At 31.4% G+C, this 22,736-nt stretch overlaps 5 protein-coding genes and 2 long non-coding RNA genes across 8 annotated transcripts in view; 1 reads left to right on the top strand and 6 right to left on the bottom strand.

Annotated features, from left to right (window-relative positions):
• The window catches only part of LOC139093418 (protein obstructor-E-like), a 49,100-nt gene extending 45,354 nt beyond the window's left edge, over window positions 1–3,746 (bottom strand). The window contains exon 1 of the mRNA XM_070644143.1: window positions 3,375–3,746. Coding sequence (XP_070500244.1) covers window positions 3,375–3,414 — 40 coding nt within the window. The 5' untranslated portion in view covers window positions 3,415–3,746. The remainder of the gene's footprint in view (window positions 1–3,374) is intronic.
• A 3,912-nt stretch (window positions 3,747–7,658) lies between these two features.
• U2af50 (U2 small nuclear riboprotein auxiliary factor 50) lies at window positions 7,659–12,097 on the bottom strand. Its single transcript, XM_070643832.1, has 6 exons — window positions 11,958–12,097; window positions 11,758–11,854; window positions 11,295–11,698; window positions 10,935–11,116; window positions 8,816–9,242; window positions 7,659–8,755 (listed from the first exon to the last, which is right to left on the bottom strand). The coding sequence occupies exons 1-6, from the start codon at window positions 11,959–11,961 to the stop codon at window positions 8,598–8,600; spliced, it is 1,272 nt and encodes a 423-aa protein (XP_070499933.1). The 5' UTR covers window positions 11,962–12,097; the 3' UTR covers window positions 7,659–8,597.
• A 365-nt stretch (window positions 12,098–12,462) lies between these two features.
• Window positions 12,463–13,680, bottom strand: LOC139093168 (acyl carrier protein-like). The gene is made up of 3 exons (XM_070643777.1): window positions 13,461–13,680; window positions 13,217–13,336; window positions 12,463–12,770 (listed from the first exon to the last, which is right to left on the bottom strand). The coding sequence occupies exons 1-3, from the start codon at window positions 13,578–13,580 to the stop codon at window positions 12,591–12,593; spliced, it is 420 nt and encodes a 139-aa protein (XP_070499878.1). The 5' UTR covers window positions 13,581–13,680; the 3' UTR covers window positions 12,463–12,590.
• Window positions 13,681–13,952: 272 nt separating this feature from the next.
• LOC139093170 (uncharacterized) lies at window positions 13,953–16,672 on the top strand. Of its 2 annotated transcripts, none has more exons than XR_011544667.1 (2): window positions 13,953–14,017; window positions 16,314–16,672. It is a non-coding gene; the product is annotated as an uncharacterized lncRNA (long non-coding RNA). The 2 variants fall into 2 exon arrangements; XR_011544668.1 differs by having other exon boundaries at window positions 13,956–14,021.
• LOC139093169 (uncharacterized) lies at window positions 15,204–16,236 on the bottom strand. Its single transcript, XR_011544666.1, has 3 exons — window positions 16,017–16,236; window positions 15,775–15,860; window positions 15,204–15,706 (listed from the first exon to the last, which is right to left on the bottom strand). It is a non-coding gene; the product is annotated as an uncharacterized lncRNA (long non-coding RNA).
• Window positions 16,673–16,817: 145 nt separating the features above from the next.
• Rcd1 (Reduction in Cnn dots 1) lies at window positions 16,818–19,933 on the bottom strand. Its single transcript, XM_070643775.1, has 3 exons — window positions 19,701–19,933; window positions 19,119–19,646; window positions 16,818–19,057 (listed from the first exon to the last, which is right to left on the bottom strand). Exons 1-3 carry the CDS (start codon window positions 19,785–19,787, stop codon window positions 17,030–17,032), a joined length of 2,643 nt encoding a protein of 880 aa, XP_070499876.1. The 5' UTR covers window positions 19,788–19,933; the 3' UTR covers window positions 16,818–17,029.
• A 73-nt stretch (window positions 19,934–20,006) lies between these two features.
• dgt6 (dim gamma-tubulin 6) lies at window positions 20,007–22,448 on the bottom strand. The gene is made up of 3 exons (XM_070643776.1): window positions 22,173–22,448; window positions 21,974–22,107; window positions 20,007–21,827 (listed from the first exon to the last, which is right to left on the bottom strand). Exons 1-3 carry the CDS (start codon window positions 22,275–22,277, stop codon window positions 20,138–20,140), a joined length of 1,929 nt encoding a protein of 642 aa, XP_070499877.1. The 5' UTR covers window positions 22,278–22,448; the 3' UTR covers window positions 20,007–20,137.
• Window positions 22,449–22,736: the final 288 nt, after the last annotated feature.

Here is a 22,736-nt window from a genome sequence, read left to right on the forward strand (position 1 = left end):
TATTTTTGCAGCTAAAAATATTTTTCCAAAGTGTACTTCAAAGATTATTCCCGTTATATTCGGAATTGCAAATTATTTTTATACCATTTTAATTTGCTTTACATTTTTTATTCTCACACAAATCTTCATAGCTGTTGTGCATACAATTTATTCTTTTATTTTTTGCTGCATTTGCCACTCCTGCATATTTAGTGGAAATAAAAAAAATACAAATGTAATTTTAATTTGGTTTATAGGTTGTGTTTCCTTTAAGTTTATGGTATATTAGGTGATCAATTTGTGTTTATACGTATTTGTTCATTTTTACACGAGTTATCCGAGTGACAAGAATGAAGAAGGCTCCGCTAAACCTCTTTTTCTAATAACACCCCTTCGTTTGGCAGCCATATAGACGCCATTTGGACCCCACATGCGGAGCCTTCTTCATTTGTTTCATTCGGGTTAGAATACGCATACGATTATCATATCTATTTAATTCCACACTAATAAGTGATGAATGTTCACTCAAATTAAGTACTTCACTCTACATTACAGTTCTTCAGTTAAAACCACCATTAACTTCCATTAGTAACTCAAGTACAACTGCTTAACTGGAAAAATTTCCTCTTTGAAAATCCGCATGTATTTGCTTGTGTTATCACTTACTCAGTGGTAAAGTTGTGACAGTTAAAAAGGCGTTCATAATTTGTAATTATCCATTCATCAAGGTTGAATGTTTGACATGGCAGCAATAAAATGAGAAAGACGAAAAAAAAATTATTTTTGAGTAGAAAAGAAAAAGCTGTCAAGCCACTTGACAAAAACCATTACGAGGAGTTTATAAGTAAGACGACATAAAAACTGAGACAACAGCACCAGCTATAAAGCGGCATGTCATAATTTTATTATGATTATGGCGATGATTTAACTTTAATTAGATTTTGCATGGAAACGATGGGAGATAAGTATTTTTTAAGGAAATTTGTCCTCACCTGAAGTATTTTTTGTCAATAAGTCCCTTGTGGAAATTTCATCAACAGACATACATTATGTAGTCTTACACAATGTACTTTAGGTACTTATTCAAACAAAGTCTATTCAAGCAGCAGCAGCAAAACAAATTAAATAATGGAAAGCCAACGAAATTGTTTCAAGGATAAATGGCAAAAAAGCATTTTAAACTTCATAATGAAGAAGTATTTCTCTCTTGATGACATTACGTAAAAATATAATTCAATTACGAAGAAAATTTAGTTACGAAACTTAAATATATTTTTTAAATTCCTCTCAGTGGAGCATTTGAGTGACATTTTTTTACGTGGATAATTATTATTGTTTTTTAAATTGATTTTTAACATTCTGACATTGTCTTAAGCATTTTTTTCTTCGACATTGTCCTTTTACACAGCACGTTGAACATAAATTAATTTTATGAATCTTAAAGTAGGTCACAAAAATTATTAACTGTTAATTTATCGACCAACATCGCATGTAAAAAGATTTATTACAGTAATTTTAATCCTACAGTAGGATTCATTGAAGATCGATTCATTGGCCTCAGGCGAGAATATCAAATTTCTTAAAGACTCTTTACATAACCAGTAATTGAAGAATAATTGTTTTATGAAAAAGCATTGATTTCTTCTTGCTTCAAATAGATCTACTCAAACGTGTAATCGAATTCTTCGATATAAATATATAGAGCAATCAGATATTGCATCGTCGAAATAATGAAGATGGACAGCTTGATTTTATCGTGAAGTTCATTTACAATCGAAAATCGTTTACTAATTGAAACAATTAAAGATACCTCATTCCATTTCGTTTAACTAAGTTACAAATGATTGATAAACCTTTCAGTGATGTTACTTAAGCTGACATGACTAAAATAAACTTTTCGAATCCTATCCTTAACTGCAAAAACGTAGTTTCAACATAAATATAGATGACTTTCCGACACACCTTAGGGACAAGATTTTTATTGCTCAAGCATTAAAAGAAACTCAGGTGGTGGAACAACAACTCTTCAACTTTGTGCTTGATTGTTGTCTTTCCCTCTACTTCTGTCTGTCTCGTTTGCAATTAAATTAAAATTACGAGCAAAGAATTCGATTAGTGCCTCATTTTATAATAAAGTAATGAAGAAATAGAAAAACACTGAGTTTGTCTCGAGAGTTGTTTTTCAAGTGAAAAAAAAAATGCTCGAACTGGCATTAGACTGCTTAATTAAATTATTAAATAATTATCAACTTAATGGCTTTCTTGATGAGATGAAAATTTTCTTAATTTGCTTTTCTAACCCTTCTGTGAAATTTTATTTTCTGCTCCATGAGAAATTATTTATTTTGCAAGCGCAGAAAGTAAAAAGAAAAAGAAGTGAAAAGTTGTCTAGTTCGGTTAATGGACGTGATGGGAAAATAATTTTTTTTTTGCACATAATTTCTTTTAACTTTTCTTATTGTTCGTGAGATGCCATAGAGACTTATTTTAATCATAAGAAATTGAAGCTAAATGTTGCGGCAACGCAATTATTCATCAAAATTTGTATTAAATATAATCAGGTGAGTAAACAAACAAGCAACTTTATTGACCTTTTGTTATATGCGCATTCATTATACACAAAAGTTTTGAGTTATAATTGGCAGCAAACAAATTCATCAATTTTGAACGAAGGTTTTAATTTTGGGTACAAAAGCACTTTAAACACAGCAAACTAGATCATGCTTCAATGGTTCATTAATTAAATTATTTCATTCTATGCAAAATCAGGTATTGTAATTAGAAAGAATCGTTGCATTTAATGAAAGGTACAAGAAATATTGAAAATTGCAGATTCATTAATTGATAATTAAGCAAACAAGAATGCTTCAAGAGATTCTCTTTTACAAAATATAAAAGCATCCATCTTTCAGCTAATTAGCATAAATTCCATTATGTAAAATGAAAGGTTGCAAGAATGACTTTTTAATATGAACTCTATAAGAAGCATCTGATTTATTGGTAAATACATAAAGGTAAAATAAAATTTATATCATTAAAATTATTTGCTACATATAATCTGATTATGATTTTGTGGATGAAATCAATTGAACGAGATAGTTTAGATCAAATACATTTTCCTTTTGAAATAGTTAGAATGTATGTACAAAGGAATACTTTCATCATCAAATAAATTCATTCACAATTAAGAGATGGTAATCATTTCTGAGAACATAACTTTAAAGTAGGTAGAACCAATAAACTAATTTATTTATGAAATACATAAATGACATTTAAATATCTTTAGACTTCAAAACCTTCTTTCCAACTCTGATTCAATTAAAAATATTTCTATTTGTAAAACGAAATCGTCTACCTTTTTAAGGATTATTTTCATTAAATTCAATGCTACTCACCAATGGCCAGCAAAAGTACAAATAATTCCAATTTATTCATTTTTCTTTCTTTTTCAGGTTATTGATGCAGTTAAACTTTTATATCTTATTACTTTTTCAATATCTTTGACTTTACAGAAACTTGAATGGGAGCACTTTTAACAACTAACTTTCAATGAACATTTATTTCTTTCTACCTTTTACTTCTTTCTGATTTTCAGTTTTCAATGATTACTTTGTAAAAAGAACTTATTAGATTTTTTTATTTATATCTTCAATACACAGATCAATAATCCTTTGATCGAATCTTCTAGTACAAAAACTTTCCACTCAACATCCAAATTAAATTTCTCGAATTTTTTAAATCCACGAACTTTACGAAAAAAGCGACAAGACACCTCAGCAATTCACGAATGAATGGGAATAAAGCATAAGAAAAAAACACTGCATAGGAGTTGGCTCTCTCTCACTCATAAGCTCGTGAATGGCATAGTCGTCAATGCCGGTGAAATTAAAGCTATTAAACTGGTTTTCTACATCCAAATAATAGCGCGATTGTATTGAGATATGTAACTACATGTAGTTACAGTCTTCTAGTAGCTCGGTAATTTCTTTGCCACGATCTTATTTGTTTGAGATCCAAGGGATGGGCTTTCATTGGGTATTCTTTGTGGAATTTGATGTTGTTTACAATTTGCCTGAATGCTCGATCAATCGAAATTTCAAAGCAATAGCTATGATATATTATGGAACCAGTCAATCGCAGTTCTTACCCCCTCAACATATTTTGTGATTCGTGCAGCTTTAGAAATTAGGTATGGAAATGAACAATAACAATAGAGAGAAACTAAAAGTTTTATTTACTGCACGAAGTAGCAGCATGTCTTAAATGAGATGAGCATTTTTACTCATATTGTAATTGTTAATTACTGATTTTTTGCGTTGTTATGTAACGCGTCAAGCAGATGTTTTGATGAAAATAAGAAGAGAATTAATGACGATGAAATTTTTGATGAAAATGAAAGTGAAAATATTTTTTAAATGCTCAAGTGCGGTGTAATCTTCTTGATTAGGTACTTTTTCTGATTTAGTAATTTTGGTAACGAAGAAGTAGGTATTCTTGTTAAAGTTTTATTTAATTATTAATTGAAATTTTTCATGAGAAATGAAGAATAAATTTGAATTTATGCTTATTACTCCACTCATTGTCATGCTAAAACATTCCAGCATATAACAATAGTTTTCCATTTAGATACATCTGCACTATTTTTCATTCATATCCACTCTAATGGAAGTTCCATGAGCCACAAAAAGCATCGCAAAATGTAATGCGAATCAACAAATAATCTTTGTGGTTTTATCAAATGGCAATCGGCAAACCATATCGGCTACAATCTACATGGGAGTAATCTCACTTAAGTGCTCTCAAACACACAAAAGTGTGAGAAATAAAATGCAATTGTGACGATGAAGAAAGAAAGAAAAATAAAATCTGTAAAACTTTTTTTCTCATTTCACTTTCATTTCAATTCGTCTATCTTACATTCGTGCATGACGTGCAATTCTTCTTCTTATTCTTACCTCTTAAGTCTTTTTTTTTTCTTTTTGTGCAATCAACAATCACGACGACAGTAATGTGAAAAGAAAAAGCAAAAAATGAGAGAAATTACAATCGCATGACATTTATAGAGCAATAGATGTGGAGCTATTTCTTCCATATGATTTCATGTGCTATGATCTCTTTTCTCTCGCTCAATGAGGTTATTGAAGGGAAAATAAGATCAAAAGATGTAATAATAATAAACTTGCATGGCTTTTTTTTGTGAATCAGTTGGCTCAGTCTGAAAAAAGTGAAATGCAAGCAAGGGCCATAAGTGTCCATAAAATGATTACTTCATAATACTTAATTGGATGTAAAATTATGTTATGTCGATTGATACATTCTTTTTCTTTCTTTCACATTTGATCGCAAAATAGTTAAAAATGAATGAGGAAATTACGAAGTGATGATGAAATTGAACATTGATGATTTTTGAAATGAAAAAGAGAATCCAATTTGCAAAAATTTGTTGGTTTTTGATTGGTGTTGCATAACTGCTGATATAAATTGGAAACAGAAATTTGCTTTTGTCTGATTCAGCTAACTGCGATCGAAATTTCCTTTTTGACTTCAAAAGTTAGTGTAATTGTTAAATCCATCGATATTTTACAAAATCAAACGTTGAAGTTTTCAAGATAAAAGTAAGCTTTTGTTACAAGAATATTTTATCTTCCCCTCAGGATACATCGCAAAGCTCAACATTTAAGATAAAGGATGAAAATTTTTATATTCACACAGTTTTCACGTGCTGGAGCTTGATCCCTATATGGGGCAAAAAAGTTTTGCTGAGTATTTTATATGGGGCAAAATGGTTTTGCTGAGAATTGGACTACTCGCGAGACTTTTAATGGTACGGTGTGAATATATCCGCATTGGGTTTCTACACGATACACTAGTCGTTTTTCAAATCAATCATTAGATTAATCTCGAATGTTAAGTTTTACATGACTTAAATAGAATACTTGGTTGAGCAAAATTTAGAGCGAGAAGCTTAAAATCGTCTCATTTTATTGTAATAAATCAATATTTGAACAAGAAATCCATAATTCTGCTGGTGGAATAAATTCTATTAAAATATAATCAATTAAGCTGCCTGAAAAGAGATTATGAGATTTCAATAGAATCGTAAATACAAAAAGAATGAAAACTTTTCTTTCTTCTATTTCCATTCTTCATAATCATCTTTTATTCCTTGTCTAAATGCCATAATTTTATTCGCGGTCGCGTAAATAAAAGAAAAATAATTCTTTCAGCTTAGAAAATTCATCAACTTTACAAATTTTCATGTTAGCAATGGAATCTGTGATAAAGACAGAGAAAACATTCTTTTATTTGTTTTTCATGGGTTTTCAGCAACTTCAATTATTTCATTTTTCGTCCTTTTTCCATTTCTATGAAATAAAAAAAATGCAAATTCGAAAGAATGAAGGAAGAGAATTATTGTCATAAAAATGGTAATTGCAAGATTTTTTCATGTCGACGGATTTCAAAAATAGGCTGAACCGGATTGTCTGGAATAAATTATACGCATTAATTATTTCTAATCCTCAAAAGACCTTCTTTTGTATTGAAGGAATATGAAAATGGAATTTGAAATGTAATCTGTGTAATATTCTTGTGAATACAAATTTATACATGACTGTCAACATCATTATGGATTTTTATAACGTTTATGATTGCAGCAACGATTTTAAGTTGACAGAAAAATATTGAAGCAATCGTAAAAATGGCGACAGGCTATCTTGGGCTGAGCTATGTGTCTTAGGGTGTCCATTTGGTGTATTTTGGAAGGGACCAGTTGCAAGAGCATGTCTCTGAAAAACTCTTGAGAATTCCAAATCTAGAAGGTACCAAATACAATGTAAAAGGCTACCAAGCATTGAAGAAACTCTGATGTAAAGTGTCCTTATTTGCAGTTCCATTATTATCACTTTTATCTCTCAAATTAAATTTCTTGCAGCTATTGATATTTTGCATTCATGAGAAAAGACTAAACCAATTTTACTTCCATTCTGACATAATAACTCTCACAGAAATCACATAAATTGTCTCTGTCCTTTATACAAAGGAACAAGCTTCTTATTGCTTTTCGGAAGTAATAAAAAATTACTTTGAAATAAATCAAAAGGTTTTGATACAGTCGAGTAGTAGGATGGAACACGAAGGATAAGAGCTTTTCAATCAATGAATTTTTCAATTTGTATTATTTTGTTGTTGTGGGGTCATTCCTAAATGATGCTCATAAATCTTCTTTCCTTAGATCTAAATTGTCTTTAATGTGCATGCTAAGATAGAAGATCTTTTTGATCATCTATTATCAGTTCTTGAACTTTAATTTTTCTAATAGACTTCAAAAGTTAAGCCCCAAAGTTATAGCTTACTACAAAAATTCAATAATGATGCTTGAAGGATCACACAATGTTGAGATGACTAAGATACCAAATAAAATGTCAGTAGGGAAATGAGAAGCCAGCTTAATTTATTGAAAATTCCTTGTAGAATTTGAGTAATTGGTGAATAATTTAGTGGAAAATGAAATATTCATGGGATTCAATCAAGGCAGCTCAGCTATTTTAACTTTTCAGCTGAACGGTTCAAAATTAAATTAATTGGAAGACTGCAACATCAAGCTACTGAAAAAAAAATAAAATCTAATAATTTCATCAATCTACAGCATGTTACAGTAAATTAAACAAAAAACAGCATTTTAAGGTTCCTTAAATTTTCATTTTCGTGATTCTTTATTTCTTCATTCCTTCGTTATATTTGTATTTATATCTATACATGTTTCTACTGCCCTCATATTTCATTTTTTGGAGGAAAATTTCACTTTTATAGACTCGGAAAATGAGTGGGAGATATACATGGAAATATGAACAGCATCTTTCGCACGTGGGGAACTTAAGACATATATTTTTTTAATAAATATATATTAGATGAATCCTTGGAGCATTTTTAAGGCTCAAATTATGTCGTGTGGGGTTCATTTTGTCTAAATCGTAACTTTATCATATAAGTGATAGAAATGCGTTTTGCTGTATTAACTTTTCATAACTCCCAACTCATACAGCACAAGAAAAAAAATTTACACAATTTTTCATCATCTAAGATTGTCCTTAGAAATTGGAAAATGTAAGAAAATTTCCTTCTTCTCTGTTACTTATTTTGTTGTACTGATAAAAATGAAATGAGAAAAGGCATGAGGAACATTATTTCATTAAGGAGGGAAGAAATATATCAAGATGATAGGATGCCGTAAGCACAGGGAAAAAGGGCACAAAAAATGTGTATAAAATAAAATTCAAACTGCCGTGTCGTGTTTTGTGTCCATTTCATTGGACATTTCTGATTCTATATCTGGTTTGACAGAAGATAAAAAAAAGAAAGTAGAGAAGTTTCTTGTTCAGTTGAAAATGTTTATCTTTAATTAAATGGAATTTCGGTAGGAAGAAATGAAGGATGCTTGAGGAAGGAAAAAAGAGGCAGCAAAAAATGTCACGAATGAATGAGCAAACATTCATCGAAGGAAAAAAAATATTATAAGTGAAAATGTTTGTTCATCAACTTTGTGTCTTCTCTTAAAAAGTCATCTATCTCCTTTTTTAACACATACACACACGCGTTCGCTTATTTGATGATACAATTTAAAATTCACGATGATGATATTTGTCAGGATCAAAATATGATGTGACAACGACACGATCACTGAATTTTCTTCCAGTCAGAGCTTGTTGAGCATGCTGACAATCCATTACGGAATTAAATTCAACAAATACTTTACCACAGCCCGGAACGTCAACTCCTGTATAGAATAAACAGTTATTAATGATCAAAATATGCTTCAGAAATAATGTATACTTGCCTTCAATTGGTCGTGGAATCTCGATACTTCTAACAACTCCATATTTGTTGCATTCCTCCTTAATATCTTCAAGAATATCATCATATTCCTCTTCGTCCTTTAATTCATCTGTAGTAACCATGTTCAGGAGACATAAAACTTCAGTTGCAGGTCCAGATGCGCCAACAATTGAAAGGCCGGGAACTTGAATTTGAACAGGTGCTGATTGACCGACTCCTGTAGCTGAATTTTTGGCTCCAACACTTGCACGTTGCACAATTAGTTTCTTATCGCCCAATTGCATTCCATTCAGTCCAGCAATTGCCTGATCTGTTATCGCATATTCTACATATTCAGCAAAAGCATACCCTTTACTTAGTCCCGTTGCAGCATCCTTCACTAAATTGAATGCTTTTAATTGTCCAAAAGACAATAGCAATTCTTTGACCTGTGAAAATAATTTATGGAAGACAGAACAATGGGAAAGAAAAAGGTAAAATTTTGATGACGATAAAGTTTCGTGTTGATTGAAAAAATGGAAATTCAATCAAGTTTATATCTAATCCACCCATCCATATTCACGTCTCTGAAAAAATCTTTTTCACATTTACATTTCTCTCTTTTATCTCAATGCTAAAAAAAGTTACTGTATCCCTAAAAAATGTTATTAATGTGCGCAGTGTCCCTTTAGAAAAGAAAATAAAGATACACAAATATTTTGTTCATTTTACCAAAATCAACCGTCAGTGCTAAATAATATTATTATTGTTACTTATTTTGGGAATTATTTATAAGTTTTTAAGGCTCTTTTTTTAGTGATTATGTGCGCAAGTTTTAACCATTGGATCATGAGCTAAAAGCTAAAATAAATTTGGGAATAAATTAACATAAATTTGCTGAAACAAAAGTATGAGCTGAAACGAAAGATTTCTTTGTTTCGAGCACGATTTCCATGAAACCATAAAGCGCTATTAGCAATTTGTCTGCTAGATTACTCCTACGTCTATTATTGAATACTAGGAACTAGCATTTTAAATTGTAAATTAAAGATGTTCCGGAATCTTTTCCCCTTACTTTACTCTACATTCTATACTTTAATTGCTATTGAATCCCGAAGGGCATTAAACATTTAAAAATTTATGTAGCATGCTGCTGTTACATCCTAATGATGGGTATTAATCCATCAACCATATTCTCTATTAAAGTAATAGAAAACTGGTTGACCAGTATTGCTTTTGACAGATTCTTGTGTGTGCATTGCTCGGTATGCAAGAATTTTGAACTCATATGCGAGAATTAATTATTAAATAACCGAGTTAGTGGGAAATGAATGACATACTTGAAAGAGTTTGATTAATTTACTGACAAGTTACATGGAAAAAGCACTATCGTCACTATGACGATTCGCTAAACTGATTTAAACTTTCTCTTCTTTCTTTACTTCCATTAAATCGCTCATTCTTTGGGTGGTTAATTTTTTTTTCTCATAGCTATAAAAAATGTCCACAAATATTTCTCTTCTTTTATCGAAAACCATCGAGCTGCACTGTTAAATTAAAATGCTTTATGGCTGATTGTTTCTTTTTTTTTTTTGCTAAAAAAATGTGGGATTTTTGTGTTAAAAAAAGCAATATTTTTTTGTGCACAGGCTGAAACGAAAAGTTTGCAGCTCGCTTCTAGACCACAGAATTTCCCCTAAATTAATGGAAAAGCATGTCACTGTAAAAAAGAGCTAAATGATCCTAAAGGGAAAGAAAAATATGTTTTTGATCTCCACGAAGTGAGATGATTTCGGCGAATCATACTTAAATAAATTGTCTGACAGTCTGTGGACAGCTAAATTGAATGTAAAAAATAAATAAATGTTCACAATCGCCCGCACAGAACATGAACTTTTCTTTTCTATGCTGTATAGAAGAAAAAATGAAAATAAATAAAAAAGAAGATAGAAGAATATTTTCGATTCTTTTAAAAGCGCAAGAATATGAATTTTCAGTCTGTATATGGTGCACTTATTTATCTGTGGCGAGCTTGAGACCTGAGGCAAAAATTTTTGAAAGAGACATACGTTGAGTTTGTTGTTATAGAAAATGATTTTAAAAATGTTTTCACGTAAGCCCGCGCGATTTGAAAGACATACCTGATCTTCGTTCAAGTAATTTGGCAAGCCGCCAATGAAGATTTTGTGTGGAGAATCAGGAACGACTGTTGATATTACTCCAAGGACCGGTGTGCTCACTGGCATTGAATCTGTCATTCCTGGCATTGGCTGATAATCATGTGGTCTACGGATTTTCAAACTTTGTCCTTTGAAGTTTATACCTGCAAGGCACAAAAAATTTTAATTTAATTTTTTATAACTAAGCATTTGTATGTGGTCATATAAATGAATTTTAAATAATCGATGAAAAAAGTTCATATTTAAGAATACGTACACAAGCAGCATGTTGTTAGAGAAAACGTACTAATACTAATAATATAAACAAATCTTATTTCTTACCATCAAAAGCCATCGCTTGAGTTGTTTCGTCGATTGATCTAAACTCTAAGAATGCAAAATTCTTATCCAAATTTATTTGACAGGCTAGAACTGGATTTCCGGCAGCTTGCGCTAACCCAGACAGATGCATTTGTTGATTGAAAAATTCCATCATTTCTTCTTCAGTCACACCAAAAGGTATATTTCCAACATACAATCTTCTTGCTTGTCTTGTAATTGTTGAACCAACAACTGGAACAGCTGCTTGTGGCGTATCGGCCACAATATTAGCTGGAATTTGACCTGCAGCCTGCATAGCTTTATATTGGAGTGGTGTGATGTGCTCAAATCCTGGTGGTGGAACATCCCAATAAAGGGAAGGTTTTCGTCGTCGTGAAGATTTGGATCCTCGATCTCGTGAACGACTATAAATATTTACTGGATGTAGTGTTCTGGATGTTTAAAAACGTATTAGAAAAATTACCTTTTTCGACGAACTTCTCTTTCTCTGGATCTTGATCGTCGCCTTTCTCTTGAACGTGAACGATATCTTCTATCTCGCCTCTCTCTTTCGCGGTCAGCTGGATGTTTGAAAAAAAATTCGGCATTTTAAAAAAATGATGCTTACAATAATTCGCAGAAAAACTTATAAAATCGTAGATATCTATTACAATTTATACTTACACATTTTTGCTAGGGCTTATATTATAGTTTTATGCACAGTTTGAGTCTTAATTATAGTGTTTCTGATGAGAATTCAATTAATTTTTAATATTGTTTATTTTTTCTTGCAATTTAGAACCTCACTGTGTATATGGTTTTCAGAAACTTTCAAAAGCAGCAAAGTTTAAATATTTTATGACCGTTAGAATAATATTGTCTTTTTATAAGCAAACGCTTAGTTATTATCATTATGACCTAATTTTCTTGAGTGAAAATGCAGTTTGTAGATAAGAGATTACTGAGTAAGATTCGAGGAAGAAGTTTAAATTACCTTTAATTGTACATAATTTAACGTTTTTAAAAACTTTAAATTTTTAACGGTTTTTTTAGTTTCAAAAATACTTTTTTAACGAAACTTTCTCAAATTCAATTTATAACCGAAAGTTTAACGAATCACTTATTTTACTGTTTATAAGCTCATTGCAGCACCTGAAACCTAAATATTTCCTTCCAAGAGACCGTTACATTTTACGAATTTAGTACATCTTCTTTTATTGATGAAATTTGTTTAAAGGGCCTATAATTATAATTCTTTGTAGGATATCTGGCATCAGACTCGTTAAACGAATGAGAAATTAAGGATATTTAAATTCCTTATTCAAAAACATCATCTTTGTCAGCAATGTATTGAATAATGTCTGCTGGTCGTTGAAGTCTCTCAGCATCAGTATCAGGAATTTCAAAACCAAACTCATCTTCCATTGCCATAACTATTTCAACATGATCCAATGAGTCAAGACCCAAATCTTTGATAAAATGTGAATCGACTGTGAGCTATACGGGGTACAAGAAGAGATAATATAGATTATGTGGGTTGATTTACTTAAAGGAGTGTTATTTTATGAATTGTCGATAAATGTGGATGAAGAACGGAACAATTGAAGAACATATGAAGTTATTGGAATTTAGGTATTAAGCTGGAACTTTAAAGTTATGCCTAAACCTTAACTGCTGACTATAGTAAGAATATGCAGAATATAGCACAAATTCCTTTCAAATACAACTACAAAATGTCCTCAATTTGTTCCAACACCAGCAACAAACCTTCGCCGGATCAATTTTGTCATATAAATTCAAGACCAGAATAACACGTTCGCGTATCATTTTGAGTGTTAGAGGTTCCTTGGCACTAAAATTTCGTATCATGACATTTTTCAATTGTTGCTGATGCAAATTACCCTAAAATGATAATGTAAACATGAAATGATGAGTTTATTTACCTTATCGGCAGTAATTTTATCATATGCTGCAATGACTTTCAACACACGACTTTCAATCTCTTTTCTATCTTTTGTTGAATATTGTAAACTCTGGATCTTTTGAATGCATTGGAAATTTACCTAAAATTAAAAAGGATATAAGGTTATTAAACGCTTTTTAACTTGTTTATTACATTAAATATCCTCTAAAAAGCTCACAAATCCTAATCACGAGAGCAAACAAGATAAATTAACACAAAATTACCTTTGAAAAATTATTAATGCAAGAAATTGCATGAAAACTTCGCTGCTTTGTAGTTACAGTACGGAGAAGACTGGCGTTTCTTAAAATGCTGAAAGCTGTTTGTCTTACGAGTGATGCCATTGCGAATAATTACTTAATTATAGCGAAAATATATTTTTAATTGAAATTTTCCAGTATTCGCCGTCGAAAATGAAAATTGTGTAATGCCGTCGAATGTTGTGACAAGTAAGAGTAAAATTGTTGCACAAAGCGCTTCTGAATGCCGGTAAACAAGCATTAAATCATGTTCTTTACTTGATTATAATGAGTTTATTAAATTTTACAGTTTCAAAATATATTTCAAGCAGCAATATTCAGCGAAATTTGAAAGATACAGTGAGAATCGATAATTGACATTCAGACATAAATAGCCTCTTCGCAAGAAAGTCTGCTACAAAGTCGACAACACTAAGTAAGTTGTAAACCCCTCGAATCACTCTTATTGGACTTTTAGTCGAGGATTGCTGCCGGTTGTTTTCAAATTTAATTAAATTAATGAATACATTTATAGTAAGGAAGTAAGTAAGTATTATTTATTACCAGAGGTATTTAAATGAGGAAATCAACATAATCATGATTATCAAATGGTATGCTGACTTCATTTATATTACCTTGAAAATCAAACATATGTAGATTTTGAAGCAGTTCTTGTTTTTACATTATCCTAAAATTCATAACACATGTCCTTCACTTTGTAAGCTTGTAAATATACTGAATATTTATTACTTCGACAATAAATATCTGATAAGATAATACTTATTTTGTTTGCAACCAAATAATGACTTAAGCGTTTAAAATACAAGTTTTACGGATACCCACCCGAACCGTCATCAATTGCTTCTTCACCATTTATAGAATTTTCTTCATTTCACTTTTTATTACATAAAGTGGCACAGGCTATTATCATAACTAATTGTAAAGGAAAATGAAGAAAAAATCCAATAATCACAATTGTCATATAATCGAGAGATTCATTAAAATATGTTATAAGTGGAGTTTTCTCAACATATTGTTCATGATTTTTTTCTGAATCGAATACATGTAAATAATCGTAAGCAATAATCATAAATGGTTGAAAAAATGATCCCATCATCAATGGACACAACAAAAAAATATTTCTCTGCAATTAAAGCTAATTAAATATTGATGATTCTAAAGTAAAAAGTAAATTACCTTAAATACTCCAAAGATCATTAGAATACCGGAAAATGACAGCCCCATGTAAAACATGGATATAGTTAACAGAGTTATGGCATACGCTATAATGAGAAAATAAGAAAAGACATATAAAATACTATTCAGCAGAGCTCGAAGTCAATTTTAAGCTTTGCTACTCAGTGTTAAGTGAATGACCATTAAAATAACGAAGACCTACATTGCAAAACCTCATAGCTTTGGTTAACAAAGTCATGGTATGGTAGAGTTAGAAATAATGAATATAGAATTATCACACTAGCAAATGAATAGTATGTTCCATAAATGAAACATACTGTCAATGCAACATTTTGCAAGAACGAATTCATGACTTTCTCTTTGAAATTTTTTAAAAGTACTGTACATGATTAATATAATTTATTCTATAAATTAATGAGGAATGGTTATTGAGTGGCATTCCATTGATAAGATTAAATTATATCCTGAAATTAATATAATTTGCTGCGGAATTAAAAGCCAGTAGATGCAATATAATCTTAGACACAAAACTCAAGAAATTTCAAAAGCTTTTATTACATTAAAAAGCTCTTTTGAAAAGCTTTTATTTTAGGGATACTTCCGAATTCATAAAAGCTTGCCTTTTCAATATTTAAATATAAAAGAGCGCTCCCTTAAACTGTAAGAATGGATCAAACCTCGGCGTTTTGCATTAATAAATTTATTTAATATCTTTAATATCCAATTTCATCACAATTTTACAGTCACTTAAAAATATTATTGCATTCCTAGATAATATTAATCTAATGTTCAATTTTCTATTAAGGAAATTGCTGCATTATTGGTTTTTCAATTTGACATTTTATAGCTTCGTATAGACTTCGAATACAAAGTGAGAAATATAGTGTTATAAATGTAAAGATTGTATAGATATAAAACACTGCAACGTGACTGTGAATATATGCAGATTGAAAATACAGCACAAATATTACAATTCCCATAAATGGCTGAGCTGTAAATGTCACCATCAGAGGTATCATCCTTCTGTGATTTAGCTGAAATTTGAATGAAAAGAATTTCCATCTTAGCAATGCTGCTTTGTTATCAAATTTAAGTTTCTTACTTCATAAACTCCTAGTATAAGGAAGTATCCACTGACAATGAGTGATACACAGAATACATGAGCAAATACTACAAAAAGGTAGTACGCTGTAAATGAAAAACAACATCCGTGTTTAATTAAGACATACCTAAAATATTTTGCTTATCCATCGAAACTTGAACAGTAAGGAGATTCCAACCTTAGTGAAAATTCTTATTGGATTCTCTAGTTTAATCGATGTACAAACAAAATACAAGACTTACCTAGTAATAATAATTTATCTTGTATATGAACTGTTGTATACGGAACAGCTACAATAAAGAAATTCAGGCACAAAATTCCAACAGCAATGCTTAATCCACCAATTATAAAACATCCAGCTTCTAATGGCAGACAACACAGAAATTTTCTTGGTAGTGTAAAAAACATGTCTTTGACTTTAAACGTTTTAAATTATACTAGTGAATAGCTAATAGATTACTGTCAATCCACAACAGACAACAGAAGAATATTAAAAGATAATGGAACCTAATTGATAAGATTATTGTTATTATTATTAGGGTAATCAAAATACGATAGGAAAGACTGACTGCGCAAAAATGTTGGGGTTTTCGGGAGATTATGACGATCTGTCTTAGTAAAGGGACTGTTAAGAATGATTCTGAATACCGCTTCTACAGCTGCTGATTATGAGAAGTCCTATATAACACAACTTGTAAGATCTGCTAAACCTAAAAACCCCAATTAAGTATCAGATGATGCTCAAAACTTGACAATTTTTATCAAACCATCGCGTGGATCATAAAGTTGCTAAAAATATTCCTCAAGCTTTCAATAGAAATTGATTTTGCTATCTCAATAATGTATCAGCTACCGAATTGATACAATAAAATCGGTAATAAAATTCAAAGTGCCTCTAGACTGCAAGTGTTTATTATCTTTATTTTGGATTACAAAACTTATTGAAGCTGTATGAATCTAACGCCCATGAATAAAAGTTAAAAAAAAGTTAAAAGTTTTAAAAGCTCTTTACTTCCTTGAACTTTTATAAAATAAAGAATAAATCCAATAAACATAGCAAACTTTCTTTATTCAGCATAACTTTTATTTCTTTTGACTTTGTAATAGTTGATTAACTACTTTTAAATCTTGTAATCTCTAAATAACATACTTTTCCGTATTCCTTTTGGATAATAATCCACTTTTTTAGCTGATTAACAACTTTTAAATCTTTAAATAACATACTTTTCTTATTCTTTCTGGATACTAATCCACTTTATGCATTTTTGAAAATGATTTTTGGCTGCTGTTGCTGTTGTTCGGTGCTTGTAGTTGCTGTAGATGTACTTGGAACTACGTTTACCTTTTTAACAGTCAAATTTCCTAACTGTTTACCTCCACTTAATGTAAACTGCTTTAAATTTGCAGTTTTGATCACAATTTGTTGTCCTTGACTACCTTTGACTGTTGAAAATGGAATTGAAAGTCGATTTGCTGCAATTGGCTTTGCATCAGCTAAATTAACAAATCCAACGCTCTTTGGGACTGATGATGGTGTTGTGACTGTCATTGCTGGTTTGATGATCTGATTATTTAGAATTTCAATTTTCTTACTACTCGGAATTTGAGTCCTATTCTTCATATCAATGCTTGTTGTTGGAATCACAGTACTTCCAGTTGTTACAATTTTCTGAATTTTAATAGCTTGTGGTTGAATTGATGATTTTGGTATGACAATATTTGATGCCGGAATTGAACGTCCAATAACGTTTCCATTGAGGACAAGCATTTTACTAGGAACGACAGGTTTTTGAATCAAAATATTTTTGTTCTTCGTGAGCGTCATAGTTGATGTCGACGGTGAATTCACAAAAGTACCAATATTTGATGCCTTGAGGATGACTTTCTTTGCTGGGGCTCCTGTCTGTTGATCACTCGGAATTTCAATTACCGAATTGTCTGAAATATTTGATGAATCCTCATCAATATTTCCTTCACTGTCTGCAAAGACAACTGGCATATCAAATATATTCGTGCCTGACAATTCCGTATCAGCGGTAAATGATGTATTTGGAGCTGAAGATGCTTGTTTAACAATTGTAAACTTTGGTGGACTGAAGCTCGTTTGTGGCTGATTTTGCATGACTGGAAGTTTTCCAACACCTGAGATTCGTGCATTTGTTATATATTGAGTCTGTGGAGTTGATGGTCTTGAATTTCCAGGTGTAGTTGGTTGTGAACGATTAGGAGCACGTTGAGCAACAGCAATGTAATTCTTTTGTCCTGTTGACTTACTTTCTATTGTATAATATTTCTGTGTTGTTGTCAATTGAGGCTTAAGAGTCGTAAATTGATTTTGTGGAACAATTTTTAATCTTTGAGTAACACCAGTTCCAATTGTTGCTTTTTGTGGTGCCGGCTTAGCGGCTGGTCTACCATCTGAATCAGGTAAAATACTTTGCACAGCCATTTCAACAGCATCAGAATTATTAAAATTTGTAGTCGATGACGGTTTCATCATCTTAACTGGCTTTATTTTAGACATTTTCATAGTTCCATCAGCCTCGACAGTCTGACTTGACTTTCGCTTCCCTAATTGGCTTGTCGATGAATCAATTTGTCTATGAATTGTAACATTACCGAATGTTGTTATTGATTTTGGCTTTTGAGGAAGAGGACGATGAATACATTTTGTTGCAAATTCTGCAATTTCATCGACTATCATATTATCAACCATTTCTTGTGTAACTCCTTCGAGTTTTCTCTTCTTTTTACTGACTCTTAAGTAATCGTCAGCACTTCCTACTGTTACTAATGTCGATGGTGCTGTCATTTTTTCACGAAAGTTCTCAACTTCCTCTTCGCTTGTTCTGGCTGCATTTTGACCAATCATGAACATTATTGGAGTTGTTAAATTGAGTATGTGATCATCTGGATGTCCGCGTGGGCCATGAACTGTATTACAAGAAAATCCAAAGCAAACAATTCCTGAAACTTGTTCAACTAATGAGACTTGAAGTGCCAAAGCTGATGATGCATGCATTCCAACGAGAATTATTCGACGATCTGGATTTTCAGCTTTAAGTTCTTGAATTTTAGTTCTAGTCAATGACACAAGTTGTTCCGCAATTGATTGAAGGCTTTGCTTCTGTGCCATAACATTATTTACCTGAAGTTGTACAGGTAAAATTGGTGCCATTGTAGTAAAAAGTGTATAAAGTCGTTGAACTCGTGCAGGTTGTGCTGTTAAGCGTGGCAATGGTGGAATTACAACTAAAATTGCACTCCCGGGAACTTTTCGATACTAGAATAGAATATTTATGAAATTAAAAATCAATTTTTTCCTTAAATATTAATATTTTTACCTTATTACTCAACACTGGTTGCCATGGACGCTTTAAAATTAGTGCCAATAAATCTTGACTGACATTTCCCGGCTTCCAAAATATCATTCTATCAACTAACGACGGTACTTTGTTCTTCAATGTCTGCATTATGTCCAAATAAGAAGCTAAATACGTTGGCGGCAAATATTCCATTAATATAGCATGAAGCCATTGAATTATAACTGTATCCCAACTGACTTCAGCTAACGCATGCCTCATACGATCTGCAGATTTGTCAATTGTTGTTCTAACTTGTACAACTTCATGCCTTTTCCCGTCAACGTTTGCTAATCTTGCTAAATGGTCAAAATCAAGAATTTGAACGACTTTGTTGAAGAGTTTCGTCTGTTTTGGTGTCCAACCGTACTTTAAAATCTTTGATTCCCAGTCGTCATCCTCAGGATTGTTATTTTTGAGGACATTTGTTAACTGATAAGTTCTTTCCATGCCATTTTTAGATTGTTCGAGATCGTATGTTGGAATATTTGAGGTTTCGACTGCATCATTCTAGAATTTAGTTTGTTAGATATGCTGATATTTGATTAATTATTGTAAAATTACCTCATCCGGAATATGGAACCAACAAGCTGGATATGAAATGTTTGGCTTTGAGACTAAAATTGATTTTCTTGGCGCAAACTGATCCATGCTCTTTTACTTTCACGCGCAAGCTATTTATCTTCACTTTATTCGCTTAATTAAACTATTTAGATCTTTATAAAAACACGATTAAGGTCGTAAAATAATTAAAATAATGCAGGTAATTCTTTTATTTATGACAAAGCTTGCAAGTATTTGTTTATTATATGAAATTCTCAAAAAATATGAATATTTGTATGTCTAAGCTTAGATATATTAGTAGTATTTTGATATTTATGATGTATTAAACAGGCAGTACAGCTTATTATGCTTTAATTAATTGCGAAAATTGAAAATAATTATTCTGTAATTTTCACATGGAATTTTTCAAAAATTTGAATATTTTTCGACCGTTAAAATTAGTCATCGATCAAGACGGAATCGGAAACATTAAATAAATCTTCCTCGCATGCTTGCTTTTTAGTAAACATAACTGTATCCAATTCACTTCCGAAATTCTCCTTCTCGCAAATTGTGTTTTCACTGGATAATGTGAATTCATTCATAGAACTGGTTCCACAAAGAGTTTCCTCATTTAACACTATTTTTGGCACTGTCGACGGATTGCTGATATTTTGATCAGTCTCAAAAAGTACCATTTTACATCGAAACTCTTCCTCGAGAGATTCCTTTTTTACACTAATTTTATCATTCCAAAGAATTTGGTTCATCGAGTCATTGGAAAGCACATCAGGTTTAGGAGGTGCAAAAACATTTTTGGACTGTGTATTGATATTGTTGAGTTTATTAGGAACATAAGAAGTTTGAGTGACGGACGAAATATTCGAAATCATTGAAAAATTTGCATGATGAATGAGATCTGGCGATAGCATTGTGCTGGAAAATGGAGTTGATGCTACCAATTTAGGAATGGCACCTGTATTTACTGCAGTTGAGTTCATGTCTGGCTTGCTTTTAGAGGATGCTAAAGCTTTATCTAAAATTGCCATTGGATCTCTTTTGCGACGTCTTGAAGGCACTTCTTTAGGCTTTGGTGGCCCCATTTCCTTACTTCTATTTAAACAAGTGTCACTTAATGGACGATAAAGTCTAGATTGATTAAGTGGATGCATTGAGTGATCAACATTGAAGGTCCCATCAGATTCACCAAATGCAAGTTTGTGCCTTTTATGGACTCTGCTCATGCTATTTTTAGATGCATCGAAATAATGTCTTGGAGATGTCAGTGATCGCATTATTTCCTTCCCTTGTGCTTCGTCGACTAGCTCATCATTCTGTACATCATCTTCATCCTCTTTGCGTTCTTTTTTAATTTTCGTGATTTTTTCCTTCAATTTCTTTTCTTTTTCATTCAATTTTTGTATCAACGGTTCAAACTGCTTTAACTCTTCTAGCTTCCGCTTTACAATCCTCATTTCCTCATCACTAATCTCAACTTCATCGTATGAGAAATTTTCAATATAATTTTGTACAACAGACAATGATGACTTGAGATGTAGAATTAATGAAACAATATTGAGTTCGTTATCAATTGGCAATTCAATATGTTGATAGAAATCTGCAAGCTCCTTAATCTCAACATCTGATGGTTTTACAATTTTGTATTCTTTGTTCTTTAGCATTTCATGACCTTTCTGTTGCAATATATTGGCTTTTTCGAATATTTCCTTGACCTTTGCTTTCTGTTCCTTTATTATATTTAGTCTTTTTCTGTTGATTAAGTTCCAATTAGTAATAAATTCTTCAAATGGAACTGGACTATCATTGGGATAAATTGAATTAATTAATTCTTGAATTTCATTTGTTTTCTCTCTAATTGTCTTTAATTCAGACTTTATGCTGCTTGCTAGTTCGGTTTCAATCTCATGCATTGTATTAACGACTTCTTCTGCCTTTTCCAGATCTAATGAAACATCTGTACTGTAATTCTTACGCTTCATCACTTCCTTGATTGTTATCATAATGAGATCCAGAATTAGGCTCATAAATTTTTTTCCACTTGGATGAACGACTGACACATGCTTAATCTTCTCTTGTTTAATGCTGTATTTGTCGATGAGTGAGTTTATGAACTCTACGGAGTTTGTTCTGTGAATGAGAAATTTTAATTTAGATATTTTTTCTTTACTGGATCTTGACTGAATTAAGCAATTAAGATTCACAAATTCCATAAATATCATACCGGTTTTTAATTAAATCAGTTCACAACTTGATCCAGTTCCAATAAAACTTACCGGTAAGAATTTTCACTTTTCTTGTCAACAATTGGCCAATAAAACTTCTTTTTGAATTCCTTTAGATCCAGGATGCTGAATAGATAGTATGTGACTTGTATGAATGCCTGTGTATTTGTTTTCATGAACAATCCCTTAAAAATTCACAAAAAGTCTAGTTAAGTAATGTGCAATAAAAATTATTTTAATTATAGCTTACATCTGTTAGATAATCATCCAGATGATCATTGGGTTTGATGACCATTGTTAAAATTCGCAGATTGTATACGATGCTGCTGGACATACGCTCTTCTATGGTCGACATTATTTAATTATTTTATTTGTATGCGGTTTCCGTTGTTTATTTCAAATAATCTTCGATAATTTTTGTGCAATTTTCGATTTTCTCGTTATATTCTTAACACTATGCAGTAAATGCACTTACAGTGGATTGATTGACTTCATTTTATTGTATTTAAATCGCTTAATTAAGCTAATTTGCAAAAAATTGCACAAAAAATGTTAAAATTTTAAAAATATTTTTTTAAATTTCTGAACGTAATCATAAACTGTAAATTCAAATTTTTATGCACCGCATGCTGTAACGGTTTTTCTTCGAGTCGAATTGAATAGATTATTTTTGAAGAAATTCTAACTAAACCAATAACTTTTACTTCCTTTTATGAACTTTGAAATTTCATACGCAATGTCGTATATATTCCTTGCCCCAATTGCAGCAAAAAATTGCAACAAAGCAAGAATTGCATATTTGCTTTAACATTCT

Source organism: Chironomus tepperi, unplaced genomic scaffold (genome assembly GCF_022539635.2).
Source record: "Chironomus tepperi strain 1889 unplaced genomic scaffold, CSIRO-AGI_Ctep_v1 contig_335, whole genome shotgun sequence".
In the NCBI taxonomy this organism is placed as follows: Eukaryota; Metazoa; Arthropoda; class Insecta; order Diptera; family Chironomidae; genus Chironomus; species Chironomus tepperi.